General features: G+C 38.5%; 1 protein-coding gene and 1 pseudogene across 1 annotated transcript; both read right to left on the bottom strand.

Moving 5' to 3' along the window:
* Positions 1-26616, bottom strand: part of LOC736791 (RNA-binding motif protein, Y chromosome, family 1 member F/J-like) — a 366893-nt pseudogene that overhangs the window by 288064 nt on the left and 52213 nt on the right.
* Positions 9514-10836, bottom strand: LOC134809381 (proline-rich protein, Y-linked-like). The gene is given in 6 exon segments (XM_063805004.1): positions 9514-9631; positions 9766-9854; positions 9856-10129; positions 10248-10321; positions 10438-10557; positions 10768-10836. Coding segments are annotated over 6 exon segments (744 nt in total).

Here is a 26616-nt window from a genome sequence, read left to right as displayed (position 1 = left end):
ACAGAACAGTACAAGGCAAATAGAATCAATTGTTATTATAGAATCTTTATAAATACACATACACGTAGTAGATATTTTAGACCCCACTTCATACATCTGCAATTTGGGTCTCAAAATAGTTAGCTTATCTTAAAGTCTAATATCAGATTACAGAACTGCGTCTCGCCACAATATCATGCTATCTCCCTTTAAGAACCAGCTGGGGAATCATTAAGAACAAAAAAAATGTCCTTTTCTTGAACATCTCCAAGGTGAGCCAAAAATCTAAATTTCCTGTGGAGATGTTGTCATGTGCAACTTCACCAAAACCTTTACAAATTTAACTACAGTTATGCTTCAGTGGCCTAGCTGTTTATCCAATACCTGCACACCTGCTTTAAAACAGAAAAATTTGGAAGTTAATACAAATATTAACTCTTATCATTACAGATGCTGACATCTGAAGACGCATTCCAATATTCTATGAATATGTGAAATTCAAATGTCAGTACAGTCTCCAAAATGTCAATGTAATCTTAGTAGCAGTGGATCATTTACAGAAGGTAATTTTGCCAGAGTGGACAATTTTTTTTTTTAAATATTGCTATTTTAGACTTATTGATTGCATTAACTTATACACAGTGTATAGCTAGAAACATAATCCTAAAGAAAATGTTCAGAAATAGGTTTCTTACTTTTTGCTAAATTGCAGACTAGCAGGTTAATTACTCCTGTGAAGTGCTAGATAATTGCGGTAGCATTTACCAAGAATGAGAAAGAAGATAGGGGCATATGACTTGAGAAGGTGGGAGTGAGGAAAAGATAAGGTATTTATTCCTGACTCCTGACTTGATGTTCTTTGTTTGATTCTTTTGTTTTTGTTGTTGTTGTTTTACTTTATCTTATGTGTCAGACCAGAGCTTCACAAACAGCCCCAAATAATTACATGGGTCATAAAAAACATATCCAGACAATTCTCATTATTTTCCATCAAAATCCTGGTTCAATCATTTGAAATGAGACCTGGAGAACCAGCAATTCTAACAAGTATGCTAAGCCATTTTTACCAAAATGACAATTGTGAAATATTTAGAAAACCAGGCAGGAGCCAGGTAATCAATATTTAATGATTGGTTCTTGCTGTAAGGGTAAAGGATTTTATTGAAATGACTATTTAAATGCAAGTTTTATGAAAAAGAATTGAGCACTTTAGTGCTTTCTCATTAATATGTTTAAAATATGTTTTGCTAAAGTGGAAAAATTATCTTTTCATTAGAAGTTAGCATTAGGGCCACAAATGACTTCTGAGTTAGCTTTTTGAAAATCTTCAGATCGTTAATTATAAAAACTATCTTGGGGGTTTATAAAATTCCAGAAAATCACTAAGAAAAATATACATAAAAATACCAGTTTCCAAATCAATCAAAATAACACTTACAAATAGACAAGAAAATATATAGACAATCTAGACCAGTAGAGGAAAACAGGACAGGTAAATGGATCCATTTTAGAAGAGATGAAAATTAAACGACCAACGGAAAATGGCTAGATGTTTGAGCTCATTAGTAATCCGGGGATATAAATCAAAACCACATTACATTCCAACTTTTGTTCGTTAGTTTGGCAACTATTAAAATAAAAGTACCAAGTGTAGTCAAGGGTATAAGGAATGGAAATTTGGTTCCATCAATCACAGGACTATCTAATGATATTTAGTAAAATTAGGGTGACTAAAACTTTGGTTGCTCCAATGGAAACTTTTTTGAGAACAAAGGGTACTAACATATATAAAATTATTTAATATTTATTATATTATTTCCTTACAGGTTTTTTTATTGTATTGATGGATCTATGAAATAGTTATCTTCCAACTATTTTTGAAAATAAAATGCTTCAAAAATTTAAAAACCACAATTACATATCTTGAGGCAAAACAGAAAAATAACTTCTTTATATTTATTATTTAAATATTTAAAAGAGTAGGCAGAATAATTATTCTAGAACATATTTATATGAAGTAATCTGTTTCTTAACAATAATTATCTGTAGTTCTTTTCTGGAAAATGCATTTATTTTAATATTATACTGATTTTTAAATAAAGTCACTTGAGCTTTTCCGAAGTTGCTTCTTCTTGTCACCGATAAAAGTTATCAACAATGTTTAGCTTTTTAAGTGAACTTTAAAAAGCATTTATCATGTTGTTCAATTTTTTTTCTGGCACAATAATATTTCCACAGCTTTATTTTGGTCCCAATGATTGACTAAAAATTCAAACCACATTTTAATCCAATTTTCTGTTTGAAACATCTAAATGGCATTATCCAACTCTTTTGGAATTTCTTCTGTTAATGGAGCTTATGGTGCTTACATACTAACAATTACTGATGAATATTTCTTAAGTGCAGAAAAATTAGAATTAAAAATGTACACAATTGATTTTAAAAAATAGTAATCTGATGTAAATAAAAAGCCAGGCATCTCAGAATTATATGCTTAATTTTTCCGAATTCACACACTAAACCTGTGAAAATGTCATCTTCAGGCATAGTTTTCTTCATGTAACTAAGTATTACCTTCTTAAATAGCAGCTGGTTTTTCCCCTCAACCCTCCATATTCTGGATTTCAGGATATCACTTTTAGCCTTATGGTCCCAACATGGACTACAAGGCTTTATGATTACACCGTGTGTTTATTGGCACCTTTCAGCCCATAATTTGATTGAAAGGGAAATTGAGCAGTTTTTGATTAAATATCTACTTGGATTTTTATGTCATTGCTGCTGAAACAGATTTTTTAAAAATAGTCATTAGCAAACAACCTATAAATAAATAGTTGTAGGTATACGAGAGATGACAAAACCCCTGTGGCCAGACAAATTAACTACGCTTTGTGGGCTAAGCTTCTATTTCTAACACATAATTTACATATATCTAGCCTACTATTTCCTTCATTTTCCCCAAACCCACCATATGATGATCTGGCAGTGTCACGTGAGTGAGCCACATAGAAAAAAAAAATATGTTAAATACTTCTTCCATCACCAGGCAAGACTGGAAGAAGCTAGCCATTACTAGCCAATACTGACTCAGCGTATATTGATTTATTGTCAAGCACTCTGCTACATGCTGTCCTTGAAAATGAAGCATTAACTATGTTTTGTATAAACTGTGTTAGGAAAATAAAGTTGATTTTCAGACTTATCCCCCTATTCAAGTCATCATTCTGTTAATATTTTATTTTCCTCACATACTGATAGAGCCCTGACAATAGCTATCTATAATTATTAAACAAAATGAACATTTAACAAACACATGCTGGTTCTAATCAATGTAACTTATAATAATACTTCATTAAAAATGAAAAACCTAAGACAAATGCAAAGCTGATTAGCATGGATGAACAACAGTAATAAAGTGGTAGCCCTGGGAGCTAAGGAGAATATTTTATCCCCTCAAAGTTAAAACTGTATGCACACTGCAGTCCAGCCATTCTTCTAGTATTTTCATTATAAACTCTCCCACATGTGTACCCAGAGGCATAGGGAAGGCTTTTCACTGTAGCATTTCAATAAACACAGAATGGAACATAATGAAATTCAGTAGACTGAGAACTATGCCATCAATAATGGCAGCTCTCAACAAAAATGTTAAGAAAAAAATAAGTGAAATAATACACAGCTTATAACATTTACATAAACATTAAAAATTCACAAAGCACCAGTCTCCTGACTGTCTTTAAAAGTATAAAAGATGGGATAGCTACCTTTATGCAAATTAACTAGACTTCAGTTGCACTAATTAAGAGAACAACAGCTGAGTCAATCACATGATAATAGGCAAGTTATAATTGATGTCAAAATTCTACCTGATTATATATTAACTTCAAAATCATATCACAAGTTTTCTTCTATTTTGAGAAACATCACTTTACTAATAAATAGAACAAAGATTGATTTTGCAGATTTGCCTGATTTCAATAGAGCATATTTCATCTTCAAATATGATAAGCACTTTCCAATCCATAAAACACTGTTAGAAAAAACTCTCAATCAGGCTAGACACACATTTCGAAGAGCCTGTGAGTTTGCAAATCATGTATGCCTCACTCTCATGTTACCCTGATAAAGCATAGCACTTACACAGTGTTTCTTAGCTTGAAAGAGTCTAGGAACTTTAACTAATTAATCCTTAGACTAACCAGTGAGATAGTGATAAGAAGTCCCATGAAGAGATCATTTAACTATATAATCCACACTTCCTTAAATGTAATTCAGCTTATGTGTCATGTTGTGTTTTCCTAGCTTTCTATTTCAATCTTCAGAGAAATAATATTTATGTGTGACTATATCATGCATAGGCATCTATTATGAATACAATTATGTAGACTGCACTCTGTCTGCTACTAAAAGCTAGCAGATGTGTGCACAGCCAATACATAAAAAAGTCTGGTACATTCTGCGGTATTTTCTTTTCTTATTTATTTCATATCTTATTTTCAGGTATTTCAGAGCAGACTTGTTAGATTTGAGCAGGCTAAAACTTTTTAAAGGAGGTATTACAATTCTCTTTTTGATTTTTATAATTAGTTTTTTGGAAAGCGTATTAAAATTAAACTTCTATAATTACGCTGAATGTAAAAGAATATTATATGTGAATGCTTCACCCAAATGAAATAATATTTAATATTCAATTTAGAATTCTCTCTAGTAGAATTTCCTTCTCTGCAGGTAGCTGGCTACAGGAGTCTAGCAAAACCAATCTAGTTTTGTGGTAAAGGCAAATACTGGGTTACTCAGTAAAGAACTCTTTCAGTCTGCAAAGCACAGTACATCTTTTCTCTGAGCAGAATAAATTCTTATCCAGTTTTACTGTTCAATTAAATATTCAATTGAAGTTAATCGTTTTCTTTTTTATTACAAAGAAAATCTGGTTAATTTCTAATTATTTGTACTAAATATATTCTCTGTAACTACCTAAAATTACATTGACATACACACACACACACAAAAGACTCAGTACAACTGGAAGACCAATGTGTACATGTGATCTGCTAAAAAAAAATAAATAAATAAAAATAAAAAACTTCTACTCTATTATTTTCATTATAGGATATAGTTGAAATTCGATCAATGGCCTATTTGAAATGAGTGTCTAAGACATCACTGGAGAAAGTATGTACAATGCAAAAAACATTTCTCTATGCATATACTTTATTTGTAAATACATTTATACTGTAGAGTTAAAATGGTTAACTTTTTTGTCAAAGACTGGTACTGGCTAAAATTCTGTTTCTTAATATATGTGTCCCATTTGTGTTTTGTATCTTATAATCCTTTTATGCTATATCTAAGATTTAAAATGTTTTAAACATTGGATGTTTGTCTTTAGTGGAAGTGTGGGGGACCCATGCGGTTGCTGTTTAGGGGATCTCATCTAAAGAAAGAAGTAGTAACACGCAGCTGAGCAGGCAGTGGGCAGTGGTCCAGTGCTAGGTTTTTAGCTGAGACATGAATAAGTTTCTCAGGAATTCTCAGAAGTATTTGACGGAAATGAAACTGGTTTACCAACGCTCTTCAAAAGAGTCAGCTAAAGAATATCCTATAGTGTCCTGAGGAGAAAAATGAGCAAGGCACATAATTTGAGACAGGAAAAATACTAGGTGATTGCAGGAGAAAAGCCAATCTCAAGCAGCAGTTTCACATGACAAGCAAAAATACACCCTTAAAGTAGCTGCATAAACTGGAAGCTGATAAGACTCCCACAAACAAGAGTGTGGGCAAAGCTGGATAGCAACAACTGGACCCAATATGGTGTTGGATTTGAGCTAGGTTTCGCCTTGGAGAAAATACCAAAAAAAAAAAAAAAAAAAAAAAAAAAAAAATTACTGCTGCTACTGTGCAGCCCTGCTACTACAGTGCAGCAGAGCCACTGATGAAAGGCAGCAACTGCTTAAGTATGGCTGGTTCACATGTGAAAACTAGAAATCCCTGTTTGTTTAATTCATGTTTACTTTTTCTGTTATATAAAGTAAAAATTATTCCTTGCTGACACAGTGTTTCATTTTTCTTCCTTATTCCATACCATTTACTTTCTTCTCACATTAGTTATAGTTTGTAACTTGTTTTGTCAAATATATGCAAAGAGATAACACTGCAGTATTGTAGAAAGCACACTGCATTGGAAACAGACTCATATTGAAACAGGAAAATGCTGGAGGGCACACATCTGGAGAACTCAAGGCTCAGGGAAGAGACTGCAGTGAGAAATCACAGGCCATCCCTGGTCTGGGGGAGAAAGGCCCATCAGGGAACAGTAACACTCATACTTCAGAATTGGGGAACCTGAAGTGACCTAAGAGGTGGGCTTTAATGCTCAGCCACATTCCCTCGCTAGACACACACAGAAGGTCCCCTGCCATTTAACTGGTCATCTACAGTGGGACTTATTTTTACTTTTTACCAAGGCTCAACGGATAGCTGCCTCATTGTCTGCAGAAGAACACAGAGCTCTGTGGGGCTGTGGGAAAAGAGAGCTGACCTGCCCCCTTCCAAGTAAAAACCACCCTCCTTAGATGTCAGTGCCTTGAAGGGATGGGTTTGGTGTATTAATAAGAAGGAGTGCCTTGGACTGGATACTAAGAAATGTATTGCATTATTTTTCTTGTCCTCTATAACATGAAAGGTCAATTAGAGATATAGAAACAATGGAATATTTCACAGCATGGTCTGACATTTCACTGCACTTTTATCTTTTTAACCATGTACCAAGTTCATTAAATATGCAAAGGTAGGACTGTTATAGGACCAAAGTGGTGGAGTCAGAGGTCACAATCCACAGCAAACTGACAGTCCCTTGTGGATGGGAACCTGAGTGCTGAATTAGAGTGAGAATCAGCTTTCAGGCTACCAACAGGGGACAAGGAGAATGAAGCTATCAGCAGTTAACAATATTGGATTAATTGAAATGATGTTGACAGAGATTTTGTTAGCTTTACATCAAATTGAGTATAGTACTTCAAATTGAGTATTTGATAAGGGTAAACTCTTGTCAAATTTCCCATATGTAAAATTGAGGATTAATTCAAAGATTACACAACCCATACATATGATTATCTCATTTAAATGTATATACACAAGGGCAAACTTGCAGTGTGTAAATATTTGTCTACATCTAAATGTATCCAAATCCATTGATCAACAGTTAGAAATTTAGAAATTATTCTCCCATTTTACCATTCCCTTTCCTAGAATTTTGTCAGAAATATAATTTTTCCATCTGTTTGAATCCTACTTTCTGGAAGCATGTAATGTATGTATATAGTAAAGCCACGAGAAATCCCAGAGTTTGTATCAGAGAAAACATTAACACTGGTTTTATAAAAGATCCATTTTGAGGAGAAAGTTATACTTCACATGACTACAAATACAGAAGTATTCATCGAAAGCTAATATCGCTCAATACAATTTGTTTTTAATGGTTTATTTAAAATATGTAATCTCAAACGATTACTCGAGTAGAATAATGTCGTTGGTAATAAACAATGATTAAGAATTTCCTTTAATTTGTTGATTATTTAAAATGTAAGTAAAATACTAAAAAGTAGTAGTACTAAAAAGCAGCCATGTAGTTTCTCTATGGGGTTTTTTTTTTTTAATTAATAGTATCAATGGAATTCTTTTACACAGAGAAATCTCCTTATATCATTTTATTATTGTACTTTTACTTTATTACTTGCTTGCATGTCGCAACTGATAGAAATAAAAATATTTTTATTTATACATATATAAAGCATGGATTTTTGTTTATGTTTTCTAGTGAGAGAAAGTCACCAATAATTTTATCTATATAGGAAAATTTTGACAAGCCCAAAATGCTTAACTTTCTTTTCTTTTGAAGGTTCTTATTTCAGTCTAGGTATGCGATGGAATTGACTGTGATCACTTTTTTATTTCACTATGACTATGGAGTTTCTGATACAGTGTTACAAATGTATAGAATTAAAAACTTGCTTTCTTCTTCTTCTTCCTTTGGACCTGTATCATGTGATTTCTGCAGTAATGTGCACTGTTATCTGAAATGAGGTTGCTGAAAGATACAAGCATAAATGGAATTTTTTACTTCCGTGAACCTTTAGGAACAGACAAGTGAAGCTGTAAGATAATTATGATATGAACTTAAATCCACAGTTTCTCACAGAAGCACATAAGGGTGAAAATGCATTTAAAAATACATGCCGCATCCAAAACATGAGGTGGGAAAATGAAAAGTTTATTTTGACATAAAGAACAGTTTAAAAGCTATGATTATTTCTGGTGAGAGCAACTAGCACTAAAAATCCTATTTTCTGTGTTTTAATACATGAAACTATTAATGTATCTTCATGCTCTAAAAACAGTTAGCTCTAACTTAAGCAACAACTTTACAGCCATTTCAAACACTGGGTGCATCATCTTAGAATTTCTCCAAGAATCTTTTGGGAGAAATATAATGTAATCTTGCTCTATAAACAATTGAATTAATCAATGAAATTATTATGACTGTAGTCTTGCAATTTCATTGTCCTTCTCTTTTCGGTTTTTACATATTCTCATTAAAATTCAAAAGCCCCTAGGAAGCATATGATAAATAACAACGAGTGAAACAGCTGAAAAATAAAAACTGAGCAGCAGACGCATTTCAAGGTTTCCTTTATGAGAATGCTACATTGACCATGTGACATACACATGGTATCAATCCCTGTGAGAAAATAATATTTGGGTAGCACTTGACAGTTCATCCAGTAACAGCAAATATTCTCATTTGACCTTCAAAAGGAATTTTAAACTTGTGTTTCATAAGTGACGAAAATGTGATTTAGTAACAGAAATCAGAGCTGTTACATCTCTTTAAGAACATGTCAACCAGTAAAGCAGAGGCATGAGTTTTCTTCTGGAGTGAAGAAGGCAATGTTTATTAAAATCATGAGTCTTTTTTTTAACGTTTCATTTTTATTAATGTTTTGCTTATCAAAATCGTTGCCCTTATTTGCAGTTATATTGCCTGTATTTGCCTATTACAGCAGTTATCACACTTACTATTCCTCATTTATCTCTGTACCTGTTCCTACTGCACGCTCAAAATAGCAAGGAAACAGTGTTTTTCTGAGCTTCTTGCAGACTGCCAGGCTTATTGTGGCATTTAGAAACTATCTGCTGAATGTTTGTGACATTTTCATTTAAGTTACATTCTAGGCCACTTGATTCTCATTTTCTATTTAGTATTTGGGTTTGGAGAGCTATTTTTAATTTTAAGGGTTTTTTTTTTCTTTTTTTTTTTTTTGTTTTGTTTTATTATCCTGTAAGTTCTAGGGTACATGTACACAACGTGCAGGTTTGTAACATAGGGATACATGTTCCATGTTTGTTAGCTGCCCCCATCAACTCGTCATTTACATTAGGTATTTCTCCAAATGCTATCCCTCCCTCAACCCCCCACCCCCGCGACCGGCCTCGGTGGGTGATGTTCCCTGCCCTGTGTCCATGTGTTCTCATTGTTCAACTCTCACTTATCAGTGAGAACATGCGGTGTTTGGTTTTCTGTCCTTGTGATAGTTTGCTTAGTATGATGGTTTCCAGCTTCATCCATGACCTTGCAAATACAATGAGATACCATCTCATGCCAGTTAGAATGGCGATCATTAAAAAGTGAGGGAACAACAGATGTTGGAGAGGATGTGGAGAAATGGGAACGCTTTTAAGTTTTTTTGTTGTTGTTTTTTTAAGTATATTTTAAGGATATACTTACACAGACGTGGAGCGCACAGTGTACCCCGTTCAAATTGGAGGCTCTGCTGGAGAGGGCAGCCAGGGCACAGAGCGTGGAGGCGCCCTAGGGGGGAGGAGAAGGTGCTGCTGTGGACGATATCGTGGCAGTGGTCCAGGTGGTGGTCGAGGAGAAGTCCGATATGGAGAGGCAGGAGGAGGATCAGCGGGCACGGCCATGCCCTGGCCCCAGCACTCCCCAGCCAGTAACAGACTCGTTGGAGCTCCGTGAATGCCCCAGGCCGCATGGCCTGCCAGCGGCTGAGGTAGAAGCTTTGGCAGAGGTTCCTGCCCGGCCTCCGGAGCGAGCAATGAGGACAGGTTGTGCGGCTCCGATCCCAGGCAGCATCTAGGGGTGAATGTTTACAGCTCCCGAATCCCCAGCGGCCATGTGTTATATACGATGTTAATTTAGTTTATCCATCTGTAGGCGTCTTGTGTTAGCTCAAGAAGACACTCTGCCTTACCGCAAAAACAGAAGGCTTTCTGGATCCCGGGGTTTCCTACTTTGGTGTACCTGAAGAATTGGCTCACACGTGGGCTTGGAGAATAAGTGCAAGGTTTCATTGAGTGGAAGTTGTCAGCAGATGGATGGTGAGCCAGAAGGGAGATGGAATGGGAACGTGTGCACACCCGTGACTGTGTGCCTTTGTGTACCTTGGTCTGGGGGGGCCCACACTCCGGCCCACAGATGTGCCTCAGACTCAGCTCTTGCGCTGGGAAGCAGGGCACCACCAGGTTTGGCAATCCAAATTCAGGACCCCTGAAGCCTACACGCTAGGGAGACGCGAAGAGTCCTCATGGTTCTCACAAATGACAGAGGGAGGAGGAAAAGGGTGGCTGGCTCAAGCTACCTAGAGGAGATGCCATGGATCTGAGATGATATTTGGAGGGAAACAAAACCTAGCTGGTGCACGTGGGTCCCTTCCACGCCTTGAGGCCTGTTAACACCTGGGGCTCAGTTAGGCTCAACTAAGGCCCTCTTACCCTCCACGCAGAGGTGCACAGGAGGGCGAACCCAGGTCTACGCCCTTCTAGAGTGGCCAGTCCTATCATGTTCTGTTTCAATAACTCCAGGGTCCCTTGACATGCTTTCTCCCTCTGCCACCCTCACTCATGCTTCCCCAGCCCTGAGACATTTCCTATGACATTAAAAAACAGACATAAAATTTGTAAAGTACCTTAATACTATAGATGCAGATAAAGTAATTTGTTATGAAAAGTGCTCTTCCTCCTTGTATCAGTCGTTTTCATGATGGGGGAAAGAATGCAACATACTTTGGTAAATTAAAAAAGTATAAAAGTAAAAATAGATCCCACTGTAGATGATCAATTAAATGGCAAGGAACCTTCTGTGTGTGTCCAGCGAAGCAATGTGGCTGAGCATTAAGGCTCACCTGAGTATTGGTGTAGACACACAGTTTCCCTCATACCAGTGTGAGTGTGGGCATGTTCCCACCTGCGTGTCTGAGCTGGTGCACGAGTGTGCACACCTGTGCCTGTGTACCTTTGTGTACCTTGGTTTGTTGGGGGACACACTCCCGCCCACAGATGTGCCTCAAACTCAGCTCTTGAGCTGGGAAACAGGGAGCCACCAGGTTTCGCAATCCAACTTCAGGACCTGAGAAGCCTGCGCGCTAGGGAGACGCAGAGTCCTCATGGTTCTCCAAACGGCAGAGGGAGGAGGAAAAGGGTGGCTGGCGTGAGCTACATAGAGGAGATGTCATGGACCTGAAATGACATCCGGAGGGAAATGAAACCTAGCAGCTGTTTCTATCTTCCTGTGTGTTCAGTCGGGGCATTCAGGGAAGAAGCAATGGAAACTGCGGGGCTTTGGGATTCGTTGTCTGGGAATCCCTGTGCACCAGAGAGTGTCCAGCCCATGAGACAGGAGGACAGCATGTGGGTCCGGCAGGGCCTGAGTCTCCAGGGAGGCTGGCATTCTCCCCAAGAGGGCATGGGTCGGTAGGTGGAGGAGGAACCCGGGCTGCGGGGTCAGGTAGATGAGACACTTATCACTTAGTCAGGTGGGAGCTCAGAAACAGGCCGGTGACAGCCAGTTCCAGTGCTTCATGTGCGCACACAAGCTTCTCCCCACGCATCCTCTCCAGGATGCCTCACCTGGGCGGATAGGAAGCAAGGCACACAGCATCCTAAGCTTATGGTCATGAGTGGACCCAGAGGGGGGTCTCCAGTATCACTGGTCCCAGGAGAGGCAGGCATGCATGGTCTCTTCAAGACAGGGGTAAAATGCATAAGCCCAACTCTCCACCCAGTGGGTGTCTTGCCCTGATGATGTCAGCCATGGCAGATACAGCTCTTCCACCTATATTGCAGATCCACAGGCTTAAAACATCCTCCCGGCATTCTCCGGGAATGGTCCCTGGACTCTGGACCAGCCAGTGCCCCAGGACTGTTCCTTCCCAGCCGCCAAGCTCATGGGAGGCTCAGTGGGGACTCTCCTCCTAGTACATGGCCACCCACAGGCACTGTCAACAACCCAGGGCCCTTCTACATTCCAGGGTCCTGCCACCTTACCCAGCAGCGGGATAATGGGAAGGGAAAGAGCTGGAACAGACAGAGTGGAGGCCACAAGCCTCACACTCCTGCATGGCAAGTGAAGGGGGGGGATCCTTTTCAGCCCAGGGAGCTGCTTCCTGAACATACCTGGAAGCCCAGCAGAAGCTGAGGGATTCATTCCACTACAGCTGGGCATGGGGGATTTCAATGTGTGCCGGAGCCCTGGATCCTAGTCGCCCTACCAGGTGTACTTCTCCTCCAGGTCACATTATGTTCACAACCTCTTTAACCCAGATGGACTCCTTGTCCTCACTACATGGTGTTGGCTGTAAGGGTTACTTCTGGTGCCCCAGCTGCTGTTTCAAGGTGCAGAGATGGACCAGCAGACCCCTGAGTCCTTGTCCTCCTGTCCAAGTAATACCCATAGAAATAGTAAAATAGTGGCACATCAGACCTCTTGACATTTTTAAAGCTGACATGTTTACAAGCATTTCATCCAGATATTTATGAGTTTATCTCATTTATTTTATTTATTTATAGCTGTCATTTCAAAATCTATTTTTGCTTGAGAGTTATTTATACATGTAACCAAATGTTCAGAGCTATGACATATAGGTTTCGAGGTTAAAAGTCTGTATCTGCTATTGTGTTGGGTAAAACCCATCCAGCACTTATAAAAATAATTAGTGATTAGGCATGGCCACTGTAGTGGTCTAAAACACACTTTGAAATTCTTCTCAAACTCATTTGAAAATATTCCTGATGTAACTGAACATAGTACTTGCTTCTAATGCTTTCTAATAGAAAACACGGCAAGCATTTTCTAGATACTGGGCCACCTCTGGCCTAGGCTAGAAAAGGTGACACAGCTGTGCCTAAGTCTCCTGCTCTCATGGGGACAAACCCCTTAGGAGAGCCCTGGACCAGTACATCACGAAGTCTAACACCCTGATAACACTATACAGAAGGGACATGCCATGGAAAGACTCATAGAAATAGGAGATGCCCAAGGATCTCAGCATTCCAGCCCCAGCTATTTGAGTCATGCTAGCCATGGCACCAGGGAGACAGGAAGACAACTGACAATGTCCCCATCCTGAGCCATCACTAGACTGCATCCTCCTGAGTGCCCCTGAACCACAATCATTTGGCTGAGAGACTATGGAAGATTGCAGAGACTGAGAGTTAGTAAATTATAATGATTGTTTTAAGCCATTACATTTTAGATAATTTTGAAAAGCTCTTTAGACTCCTAGAAAAACTGAGTTGTCTACTGATTTGAATAATTGTGGAGAGCTTTAAAGGCCAATGTCACGAATGCTAATACCCTGGAAAAGTCAAACCATCAAGACTCTTCAAAACACAACAGATCTTTAATGTCCCTTTGCTATGGCTGGAGAATAACCTAACATGTATCTGATAGACCTTTTGGAAAGCCTCTGTTCACATCTCTCGGCCTGGTATGGGTCAACTCTGGTCTGGTTTAATTCTAGGCAACTGCAGCAGCTCACCTTTCATTTTAGGTCGTGGCCTACACTGATTTTTTGATCACTGACTGTGTCTGTGTCTGTGCGTGTATGTTTTGTGTGTTACCATACTTTATCCGAAAGACCTAAATAATAGTGTTATAGTTTTTTTGTGAACATAAAGCATTCCAGGAAGACAATATTGCTTATCTACTGAGCTTTAAAACAGATACGAGGCAGGGCACAGAGGCTCACAGGTGCGTTCCCAGCAGTTTGGCAGGCCAAGGTGGGCAGATTTCTTGATGTCAGGAGTTTGAGACGAGCCTGGACAACATGGCAAGATCTCATGTCTAATATCATATGAAAGCTAGCCAGCCTTGGTGGCCCATGCATATTATCCCAAACCCTGGGGACAGAGTTTGCCCTGTATTAAGATTATGCCACTGTGCTCCAGCCTGGGCACCAGAGTGAGACTCTGTCTCAGAAATAAAAACAAATAATAAAATACTAAAATAGATAGGAGAGATCACTGAAGAGAGAAATGAATAAAACTGGGTGGGTATTGTGGCTTATGCCTGGAATCCCAGCACTTTGAGAGTCTGAGGTGGGTGGATCACTTGAGGACAGGAGTTCAAGACCAGCCTGAGCAAATATTGTGAAAACCGGTCTCTACTAAAAATACAAAAAAGGAAAAATAGATAGGATCGGTGTCATATGCCTGCAGTGGCAGCTGCTCAGGAGGCTGTGACTGGACAATTGCTTGAACCCAGGATGGGGAGGTTGTAGTGAGCTGAGATCATGCCACTGCACACCAGCCTAGGCAACAGAGCAGAATTCTGTCTTCAAAAAAAATCAAAGAGAGAAAAAGAGAGAGGGAGGAAGGAAGGAAGGAAGGAAGAAGGGAAGGAAGGAAGGTTGGAGGGAGGGAGGGAATAAAGAAGGGAGAGAAGAGAGAATGAAAGGTATAAAACCAACAGGAAATGAATAAAAATAAAAACTTGCCATTTTGCCCATTATCCACATGAATTTTTGAACTATGTTTAAAATAATATTTAGGTCTCTAGTCGACTAACTGAAAGTTTAAAATAAGCTAGTGTAGATTGTCAAAATTACTCATGTAACTATGGTATTAACTAACATTCTTGTAGTTTTCAACAACCAAATCAAATTAATGTTTATCATCAAATCACATACTAGTGAGTGCAGGGTAGTCTGTTATGCTGCCTAATCTACACTAAATTAAAAATGAAATCAAATCTGCAAAAGGCTTTACAGTTACTATTACCAGGAAAGACTGTTTTGTTTCCTGACTTGTGGAGGGTTTTATTTCCACAGTGTTGAGGGCTCTGGCAGAAAGCCTTCTTGGTCTAAACTCACCACTTATCATCACAGTATTTATGTGTCAGGCATTAAGGGGAATGAGCATCCAATCCCACTGCTTTTCTGCATTGGTTCCCATGCACAAGCAAATGTGCTGTGTTAGTGACTATCAAATATTCTTACATTTGATCAAGGAAATTTGTGTTTTCCAAACTGTAAAACAAAAATATTACTATCAGTTGTATTTTTATTATTTATTTACTTAGAGGCAGGGTGTTGCTCTGTCATCAGGGTGAATCATACATCACTGTAGTGTCAGACTTTTGGGCTCAGAGGATCCTCCAACAGCAGCCTCCCAAAGTACTGAAATTACAGACCTAAGTCATTGCACTCAGCCTCAAGTTTAGAGATAAAGGCTAAGGAATATATTGTAAACTATGTAAATAAACATAATTGCATGCTCTCCAGAGAGCTGTAAGAAAGCCCTGCAAAACTGCCATTGTGGACAAGGCTGCTGACAACAATGTAATGCAAGCAAAGGAGTGGGTCCTTCCCCACTGAGCCTTCAGATGATACCAGAGGCCAGCTTGGCATTTCCACTGCAGCTTTTTGAGAGAACATGAAACATAGGTGTGTGTGTTTGTGTGTGTGTTTGTGTGTGTGTGTGTGTGTGTAAGCATACATACAGAACCTGTTGAACAAACTAGGATCACCCACACAATGGAATATGATGTAGCTTTTTGTAGATCTGGTAGAATTCTTCCAAATCTATCAGTTTCTGGGCTTTTTTTTTTTTTTTTGGCTGGTTGGTCACTTATTACTAATGATTCCATTTTGGAAATTGAAATTGGACAGGTTGGAGCTGAGACTGTGTCCACTTACATTCTCTTGTGGAACACAGAATGGCATGCTTGTAATTTTGGCTGTGATGGTTACTGGAAGGTCTCTGCACAGATAGGCTAGCTTTCTGCCAGCAGCAAGAGGGCCTAGGACTGACAATCAGTTCCCTTGATATCTGCTGTTGAACAGTGGGAAGGGCTGGAGCTGAGACTGGGATTCTCTGTTTCTCAATAAAGTCGTGTGCTCTAGAGATTCTAATGCCCCAGTGATTTCCATTAGATATATCAGAAGTGATCTTCCTTCCAGGGGTACCAAGGCTTATTATATAAACGACTTGCCCACTGTGTCCAGGTAGGGCCAGAAACTTCATCCTTCACTACTAAATTGCCTCTGCTTTTCAGCCTGGGGATGGGTGGAGCACACAGGGCTAGGATGGTCAAAAGTATGGCAGCTGGGATTGGGTGGGGTCATATGCCCCTTCTGTGGATAATCACCAAGCTGCCTCTTTGTCACAGCCTTGGAATTTTGCAGAGAAAATCACTGTGGGATTTGGCAGTTAGTCAGTGATTTGAGCCTGGCAGACCCATCAACCATGGTTCGTTGCTGCAGAATGATGCTGTTGCTTCCTTTCTCTGACAGTGCACCTCTGCTGGCTGGAATGCAAAGCCACTGGTAAGATTACTGTTATGATCCCTGTAAGCCCCATCCATGTACTTTGTTTCTAACTGACCCCAGTTGTCTGATACCCGCAATGTTTCCCACAGGGTAAGACTAGAGAGAACATCACATGAAGAATTGCAAAATGGAAAAGAAAAGGCTGAATGTACACCTTCAACTCTCTCCTCCCTGAAGAAACTGTGAGTCCAGGGAAATTTTTTGTATGCAACACTATGCTGGCTTGGAGAGGAGAAAAGTATCACATTAAAACTGTTATTTTATCCTATTTGTGTGGCTATTCTTAGTTCTACAGTCGAAGAAGGTGTCTCAGATTCAATCGCAAGTTATGGAATCATTCACTAAGGTGTCCTTACCTAAGGAGAGTTGTGAGTTAAGGTTTTTGTTTTTCAGAGAGGGAGGGAGTTAGTAGAATCACAGAATGCCTATTGTGTCACATCAGACCCCAGAAACAGGCAAGTTGAAAGACTGTTCCAGGCTGAGCACAGTGGCTCACACATGTAACCCCAGAACTTTGGGAAGCTGAGGTGAGCATATCACGAGGTCAGGAGGTGAAGACCATCCTGCCTAAGCGGGTGAAATCCCCTGTCTACTAAACATACATACACACACACACACACACACACACACACACACACACACACACACACAAATAGCCAGGCCTGGTGGCATGTGACTGTAGTACCAGCTACTTGGAATGTTGAGGCAGGAGTATCTCTTGAACCCAGGAGATAGAGGTCAAAGTGAGCTGACATCACGCCACTGCACTCCAACCTGGGTAACAAAGTGAGACTCAATCTCAAAAAAAAAAAAAAAAAATAGCGATCCTAAGGGAGGAGGAGTTTAAAAGGTTGGGGTGCTTCCATGGAGAAGCCGAAAGCTAGAGCAAGCCAAGGGTTGGATTTAAGGAAGAGCTCACGGGACCATTGAAAACCACCTCTTTGTCCTCTATGGAATGAAGGAAATAGTGAATTCTGAGCTCCATTCCTTACTGACATAGGCAAGTTATCAACCAGAGATACATGTCTTAATCTGTTTGTGTTCCTAAAAAAGACTATGAGACTGGGAAATTTATACAGAAAAGAGCTTTCATTGGATCCTGGTTCTGCAGGCTGTAAAAGATGTGTGGTGCCAGCATCTGCATCTGGTGAGAGCCTCACCAGGATTCCACTCAGGATGGAACATAAAAGGAAAACAGTCACGTCATGTGTGGAGAGAAGAGAAGGGGAGAGAGAGAAGAGGAGAAGGTATAAGGCTCTTTTCAACAAACTACTTGGATGTGATCTAGACTGTGGCAATAATACAGTGGAAAACTCACTTATTAACCATTGCAAGGCAGCCAGGCCATTTGTGAGGGATCCATCCCCATGACCCAAACAAACACCTCCCACTAGGTGTCATTTACAGTGTGGAGGACCGTATTTCATCCTGAGACTTGGAGGAAAAAATGTCCAAACTACATCAATAGGCAAGTTTAAAAATCATGCAGAGTTATTGTAAAACAACCCTTTTTCCTCTTTAGAATCCTGGAACTACAAAATGCTGGGATTCATTAGCTTCCAGAGATTGGTAAGTTAGTGTGCAAACTCTTAGGCAGCAACCTGAGAAGTCAAGGCCATAGTTGAGTAGTTCGACTTCTTGGAAGGAAAATTTAGAAGCTCAGTATATTGCTAGAGTGAGTGATGATGAAGACTGATGAGAAATGCCTATGTGCCTGCTCTCAGAGGACCTTGACAGATCCAAAAGTCAAAATTAGAAACAAGATACCTGGGCAAAAGCTATAAAAGTCAAGATAAGGCTGGGTGCAGGCTCACGCCTGTAATCCCAGCTCTTTGGCAGGATGAGGAAGGTGGATGAGCTGAGGTCAGGAGTTTGAGACCAGCCTGACCAACATTGTGAAAACTTGTCTCTACTAAGAAATACGAAAGTTAGCCTGGCATGGTCACAGATGCCAGGAGGCTGAGACAGGGGAATATCCGTTACTCAGGAGGCTGAGACAGGGGAACCACTTGAGCCTGGGAGGCAGAGTTTTCAGTGAGCTGAGATCATGCTATTGCACTCCAGCCTGTGCAGCAGAGCAAGACTCCATCTCAAAATAAAAAAGAAGGAAAAAAGTCAAGACGTTAGATGTACAATCTAAAATCTTCGAGGAACAAGGTGGGAGCTGAGCTTTCTTGACTGCTTAAGATTCAGTAAACCAGGAGGAAACAGTTTTAGAAGTGCTTGAATGTCTACTTAAATCCCTCTTTTATCTTGGAGGTCCTAGGAGAGCTTTGAATGCCAATCTGTGCTAGAATCCAGAAATAGGCAATCATTTTGTTAAGAAGCAGCTGTTAACAGTTGGGGCATTACGTATGTGGCTTAACACTTCAGTCCTCTTAGAGAAGCTGTGAAATAACAGTTCTCTATTGACTCTAGGGTCATGTGTCAGCCACAAATTCTAGAACAAGATCATGATTCAGTTTTTCTTATTTCTTTTTAAGTGAGTATTTTCATAATCCTATGTGCAAGAGTATCTCAACTAGTTTCTGAGTTTATCTCATAGGGAATTGTTGTGGGTGTGGCTTTTTATTTGTTGCGTTTGTGGATGGAGGAACAAATTAGAGCCTCCTATTTTATCACCTTGTTGGAGATACCCTTTTAATTTTTTACTTATTTAAAAAGATTTGTACATAACAGTTGTAGATACTTTTGGCATACATGCGATATTTTGATACAAGCAATGTGTACTGGTAAGGAAGGGATCAAAGAGGGAATGGGGGTGGGTTCAATTATAGTTGCTTAGAAGGAATAAGATCTAGTGTTCAGTAGCACAAGATGAGTACATTTAATAATGGTTTATTATATATCTCAAAAGAATTAATAGAGTGAAGGTGGAATGTCTCCCAGATTAGAGTGCATGGCACAATATCGGCTCAATGCAGCCTCAGCCTTCCAGGTTTACACGATTCTCCTGCCTGAGCCTCCCAATTAATTGTAACACACTACAGGCGTGTGCCACCACACCGGGCTAATTTTTATATTTTTGCTAGAGAAGGGATTTCATGGTGTTGGCCAGCCTGGTTTTCAACTCCTGACCTAAAGGTATCTGCAAGCCTCAGCTTCCCAAGTGTTGGAATTAAAGACCTGAGTCATCACACCTGGACAATAAGATACACAAGACTAGGGAGTTGTATCTTTTCACTTCACCCTCACAATCCTATGTTATAGGTGAATGAAAACACAACTTCATAACATGAATAATTCACTTAAAAATCGAAGTTGGTAACTTCTCCCTTTAAAATTATTTGCACCCTTACCTTATAAAAAGTGATGATCTTGTAAAATTTTCTCAAGAAAATACTCCTTCCTTGCAGATTAGTCTGTTAATTGTAAAAATTATGGACTGCAAAACTTCAGGAACTTCATGTGTTTCATTTCTTTAGGTGTATAATCAGGAAAAGTAATTGGTTTAGTTATTTAGGTCCAAATCTTTTTATTTTTAACATTCGATGATTTCTTAAACCTTTAAGCAATCCCGTCTGAAACTTTATGCAGTTATGTTTTATACACTTCATTGTCCCAAAAGTGTGAGGTTTAAAGCATTTCCATTCATATCATCAATTAAATCTGATAGGCTGAGAGTGGTGGCTCATGCCTGTAATTTTAGGATTACACTTTGGGAGTCCAAGGAGGATGGATCAGGATTTTAAAGAGTGGCCTGGCAAACATGGTGAAATGCATTCTGTACTAAAAATATGAAAAATTAGCCAGCTGTGGTGCATACTTATCTAATACCAGTTACTCAGGATGCTGAGGCAGAAGAAGAGCTTGACCCAGAAGGCGGAGTTTGCAGTAAGCCAAGACGGAGCCACTGCATCCCAGCTTGGGCGACAAAGCTACGTTTCATCTCAAAAAAAAAAAAAAAAAAAAAAAAAAAACTGATAAAATCCCAACCATTCTAAATTATTCCTATTTGTAAGAACTTATTACTAAACTGTTATAACAACCACTGCCAAAACTTTCAAGAAAAAATTATCATGAGTACCACCCAAGACAAAACACCTACTTTCCACTATTTAAACTAGGAACATTTAATTTCATTATGCTATGCACTTCAGAAACTTAGCTAGTTCAGTTTTGATTTAGGTAAAAAAAAAAAAAAAAAAAAAAAGGTTTCATTATCATATCCTCTTTCAGTCACCGAACGCTTCAAGTAGAATGTTACAGATGTTTTAAACTTTAGTATCAACCACATCTATTTATTTCCTTTGACCTGTACTATTCCTCTAAAAGATAAACGTTTTATGGTGAGGCAGACAGTTTTGTAGTCTTTCTGAAGGCTTCTCAAACATTTTAAGCTTATAAGTTTTTAAAGAGAAACAGCCTAATTGGAAAACTTGCGCCGCTTGCAAGGGAGATGTAACATATGCCTAATTTTGTATCTATTTATGTTCAAAGAAACAAAGGAAAATGTTCAGCAAACAACAGAATTTACTCTCCTATTGAATTTGCTTTTAAGCATGTGCAGCTAACCAATAACATCAGGAATTTTCTATTACTGTAAAATTTTATTCTGAACATTTTAATGTAGATATTACATCTAAACAGATAGTTTTCAAATAGCATTAACAAGTATGAAATTACTTTGAAGAAAATTCCTTTTCCTTTGAATACCTCAAAACCTTCATGGAGGAAGTTAGTATCTACCTGTCTCCACAAAGCCCATATGCTTCTTTTAGTAATATGCAGGTAACAATGCAGAAATAACATTTCAATTTTCGATTTTCAAACAAGGTTTGGTATGCAATAACTATTATTTGGAATACTTGCTTTAATATCTGCTTCAGTCTCCTTTTCAGATCGACTTTCCCGACCATCTACTGTAGATGCCACATAACTTCACTTACCATATGCTTCACGACGAGCAGGGTGAACCCTACCCAGAGAAGGTGGATTCCTTTGGTCTTTTCTGCCAGTGTGCTCATGACCACAAAAGTAAAAATCACTGCAGCTTCTTGAGTAACTTTCTTGACTTCTGCCATATCTATCTCGTGTATTGTTATAATCAGAGTGGCTGCTTCCACCATAAGACATCCGAGGCCCTCTTGCAGGTGGTGCACCATGAGAGGTCCCTGCAGGGTTGATAAAATAATATGTTGGACTATATTTAAACACTTTTACTGCCACCACTAAAGGATGAATTAGTTAAAGTGCTATTTGGAAATATCTGCTTTCCTCTGCCCTTGTTGACAGGATAGATATTAATTAAGCCTGCATTGGTCAGAAGGTTTTATTTAAAAGAAGTGTAGGAGTAGTATTTTGAAGCTTAACAAATTTAATTCTGAAGTAAACGTTGAGTCACTTTTTCTGCACATGAAGTTCTCTCCTTCATATCGTTCCCTACGTTTTATACTGTTAGACTACTCAATATTTAAATATGTTATATTGTCCTTTATAATTTTCCTTAGAATTTCATTAAAATAATGATCTGGACTATTACATAAAATTCTTTAATTTAAAAATCCATCCTGGACTCTTACCATATCCCTGAAATTCATTTTTGTAAGAACTTCCACTTGCACAATCAGAATGATCTCTACCACGGGTTTTGTCGTAGCCACCACTATCACTAAATTGAAAAAAAAATTTTTAATGTCAGAATAAACAATTTAAGAAATCTATTTGATAAATCCAGATAATGTTATAGTACCTATATCCTTTAGAGGAATGTTCATCCCGACTAGATTGACCATTATCATGGTATGCATAGCCTCTAGATGGTGGAGCATAATCCCTGGTTTCTTGGGAGCTTGGATGATTTCTGTGTGAGTAAGTTTAAGCAACAAATTTTAAATTTTCAACTTCTACTATCCAACATATAACTAAATTACAACTTAAACACAATTAAATTGCCAAACATCTAAAAAGATATTTCTCCAAATAAAATAGGCAAATGCCCAAAAACACATGGAACAGATACTAATAATCAGTGATTCATAAAATGCATTTCACATCCAAAATGAGATTCCAGACTTCACACACACACACTAGAATGGCATTACATTTTAAAAAGCAGGAAGTAGCAAGTGTTTGAGAGTATGTAGATAAATTGGAACCCTAATACAATGTTAGCTGGAATGAATAACTTAAGAAATCTTTTTGACAAGTCCAGAAAAAGTTATAGTACCTATATCCTCTAGAGTGATGTTCATCCCGACTAGAATGACCATAATCATGATATGCATAGTCTCTAGATGGTGGAGCATAATCCCTAGTTTCTCAGGAGCTTGGATGATTTCTGCGTGCATAAGTTTAAGCAACACATTTTAAATTTTCAACTTCTAGTATCCAAAACGTAACTAAGTTACAACTTAAACAAAATTAAAAGGTCCAAAACCTAAATGGATATTTCTTCAAATAAAATAGGCAAATGCCCAAAAAGCACATGAACAGATACTCACAATCAGTGATTCAGAAAATGCACTTCAAATCCAAAATGAGATACCATAATTCACACACACACACACACACACACACACACACTGGAATGGCAATAAAAGCAGGAAATAGCAAGTGTTTGACAGGATGCAGATAAATTGGAACCCTGATACAATGCTAGTTGGAATGGAAAATGGTGCAGCTACTATGGAGAAATGTAGTGGTTCCTCAAGAAAACAATATAATTATCATACTACCAAGCAATTCCACTCATATACACCCCGAATTGAATACGTGTACTCAAACAAATATGCGTGCATAGAAATACTGCGGTGGAAACAACCCAAATAAAATAATGAGTTAACAGCTTGTGGAAGGAGTGAAGTGCTATGATGTAAATGAACCTTCAGGACATCATGGAAAAGGAAAGGAGAGAGATACAAAAAGTCGTGTAGTGTTTGAGCCCATTAACATTAAATGCCCACAACAGTAAGTTCAGAGGCAGAACACTGACTGGTGTTTGCTAGCAGCTGAGGGAAGGGAGAAAATGGAAGGAACTGCTTAACTGGTAGTTGGAGTTTTATTTTGGCGTCATGAAAATGTTTTGGAACTCGATGGAGGTAGTTGTTGCATGACATAGAATGTATTAAATGCCACTTAACTGTTTACCTTATAATAATTAATTTTGTTATGTTTATTTCATCATCAAAACAAAAATAATCAACTTTTTAAAATTTTTTCCTTTACCCATCCTTAGCTGCATAACCGTCATCTCTTAGAGACATATGGTCATTTCTCCAGGAAGAGATTGGCTCTCTGAGTGGAGGACCTCCCTAATTCCCTCTTCCATATGATACGGGACCTTTAACATTAAAATGTTGGAACATTATGTAAAGAACACCTAATCTGAAACACTATTTTCTCTTCTCTCAAACAACTTTTTAAAATTATTTCTTCTATGACTCCATTCTTTGTTTCCTAAATTACTAGACAGTCATGACACTGTGAATATTTCTTATGGCTTTGGATAATCCCATGGCTCCCACAAGGCCAGTTCTTCTAACGAAGCTGAAGGCAAACATTAATTCTTAGGTAAAAGTTCATTTGTAATGGTTAAGAACTACTTAGTTACTATTTTCCTTTTCATATGAATTACTGATGACTACAAATGACATAGGGAAAACATGTAAAACCACCAAATCTTCACAATTTGAAAGTTTACATACATTGTCCTTTCTCAGCTGAGGAAGGTAAATTTTCCCACATAGTTCAATCTACCTCACAAACACAAATACTGCTACCTTTGAACGACTGCATGCTAAACTTTTACATGAAAGTTCTCCTTTCTCTCTAAGTGGTTGGCTCTATCTTAAATGTTGACAAATTAAAATGTACTAGTGAAAACTTTCTAATGATAGCCAAGATTTACTTTTACTGCAATAAACAACACTATTAAAGGGGTCATTACAACATCGTTGCTGTTTCAAAATAGAAAAAATTATCCTTTAATATACTCTTCACAGTGCTATTCCTTAAAGGTCAGCCTTTCACCTATGATATGTTCACTAGCTAATTTTCCAATGGAAATGTGTTGGCTTGGGTATCCTGAAGTCAATAAATACCTGACTTCACCAATACTCTACTTATGAAATGTAAAATTGGAAATGTCAGTTTTTAATTTCCTCCATATTAGGATGGAGGACTAAGTAAGAATTTTAATTTGTTCTGCTTACTTTCTTTGCTGGAAACTTCTGTTTCTTGTCTTGCTTTCTTCTGTTCAGTCTGCAATCTTACAATTGTCCTTCTCAAAAATATTACTTCTATTCAATCCTACTGCTCACATCATGTTGCTTAGTACTAAATTCTCTCCTCAAATAATTTCCAACCTTACACTAAGGATATTGTGTTAATGTTTAAACATCCTAGAACAATCTTAATTATTGATTTACAGTTCAGCTAATAACTCAATTTAAAAATTACATGGATTCTGTTATTTGGGGGAAGATCTTAAATCCCTTACAAGACCTCTTGCAGCCACGTCGCCCATTGTTTCTACCTTGAAACTTCTTTTTTTATTTCTGGGCCCAAAATATTTGCCCAGATTTGCTCGTGGCTGCTTCCTCCCCAGTGTTCCAAAGTCATCCAAAATTCCTTAAACTGTTTATTCACCTTGAAAATCTAAGAACCTCCTTTATTGGCCTTCTCAACATTTATGTGCACATAACATTCCTATTTATTTTTACACAACAAAATATGTGAGATTAAGTAATTTAGAAATAACATTGGCTGGGTGTGGTGTCTCACACCAGTAATCCCAACACTTTGGGAGGCCGAGGCAGGTGGTTCATGAGATGAAGAGATAGAGACCATCCTGGCCAACAGGGTGAAACCCTCTCTCGCTCAAAGTAGCAAAATTAGGTGGGCATGGTGGCGTGGCCTGTAGGCAGGAGAATCAGTTGAACCCAGGAGGCAGAGGTTGCAGTGAGCCAAGATCGACCCACTGCAATCCAGCCTGTTGACACAGTGAGACTCTGTCTTAAAAAACAAACAGACAAAAACTCTACACAAATTACCTGCTCTTTTGCTTGAAAACTAGGGGGAAAAAGGAAATTATCATAGATTACTATACAGAAGTCAAAATTATCTCCAGAGTTACCACAAAGCCATGAACCAAAAGCTACCCTTGGTTTCTACCACAGCTTGAAATACTAATTTATAAGAGTGAATAAAAATGTGCTTTCTGCTATGTGCCAGGAAATGTGCTAGATGTAACAGAAATAAAAGCAACTAGGAAGACTTAAATATGCACTACATACAATTTCACAATCAATAGATTCATACATGGTACAGCAAGTACAAAATACCTACAATACGCAATGAGGAAGAAAATATGAAATCTAAGTGGTTTTTGAAGCATAAATTGATATTTTTGAGACACACACGGGGAAGGATAATTCTTAAGAAGTCCAAAAAAGCATTTTGGGGATAGCGTAAAGAGGAACAGAGGCTAAAAACAGATTGAGATAATGTTATTTATCATTTTTTTAATTTGCTATATTTTTTTGCTATAGAGTCTTGCTCTGTTGCCAGCCTGAAGGGCAGTGGCATGATCTCAGCTCACTACAACCTCCGCCTCACAGGTTCAACTGATTCCCCTGCCTCGGCCTACCAAGTAGCTGCAGCTACAGGCACACACCACCACTCCCGGTGGATTTTTTGTATTTTAGTAGAGGCAGGGTTTCACCATGTTGGCCATGATGGTTTCATTCTCCTAACATCATGATATGCCTGCCTTGGCCTCCCAAAGTGCTGGGATTACAGGCTTTAATAAAAAGTGCACATAAAAACAATGGCGCCTCAGCACCATCTCCCACAACTTGCCCAAATTTCAGACATGTCCGACAGTTAAAGGTAGAATCCTCAAGAAAAATCGATGAGTTTAACAAAAATGAATTTCTTAAAAGGACTAATATCACACTGCTCCCACCAAGCCCAGCCTGATTAGGATCATGTTATAAAGCAAAAAAGTTCTAAAGGGCCCAGAATGGAATGAACTTGACACAATGTAAAGGAATTCAACAGTTAACAGAATTAC

The sequence above is a fragment of the Pan troglodytes genome, chromosome Y (genome assembly GCF_028858775.2).
Source record: "Pan troglodytes isolate AG18354 chromosome Y, NHGRI_mPanTro3-v2.0_pri, whole genome shotgun sequence".
NCBI classification, from domain to species: Eukaryota; Metazoa; Chordata; class Mammalia; order Primates; family Hominidae; genus Pan; species Pan troglodytes.
Note: the sequence above shows the minus strand (reverse complement) of the source record. Positions and strands in the feature narration are given on the sequence as shown.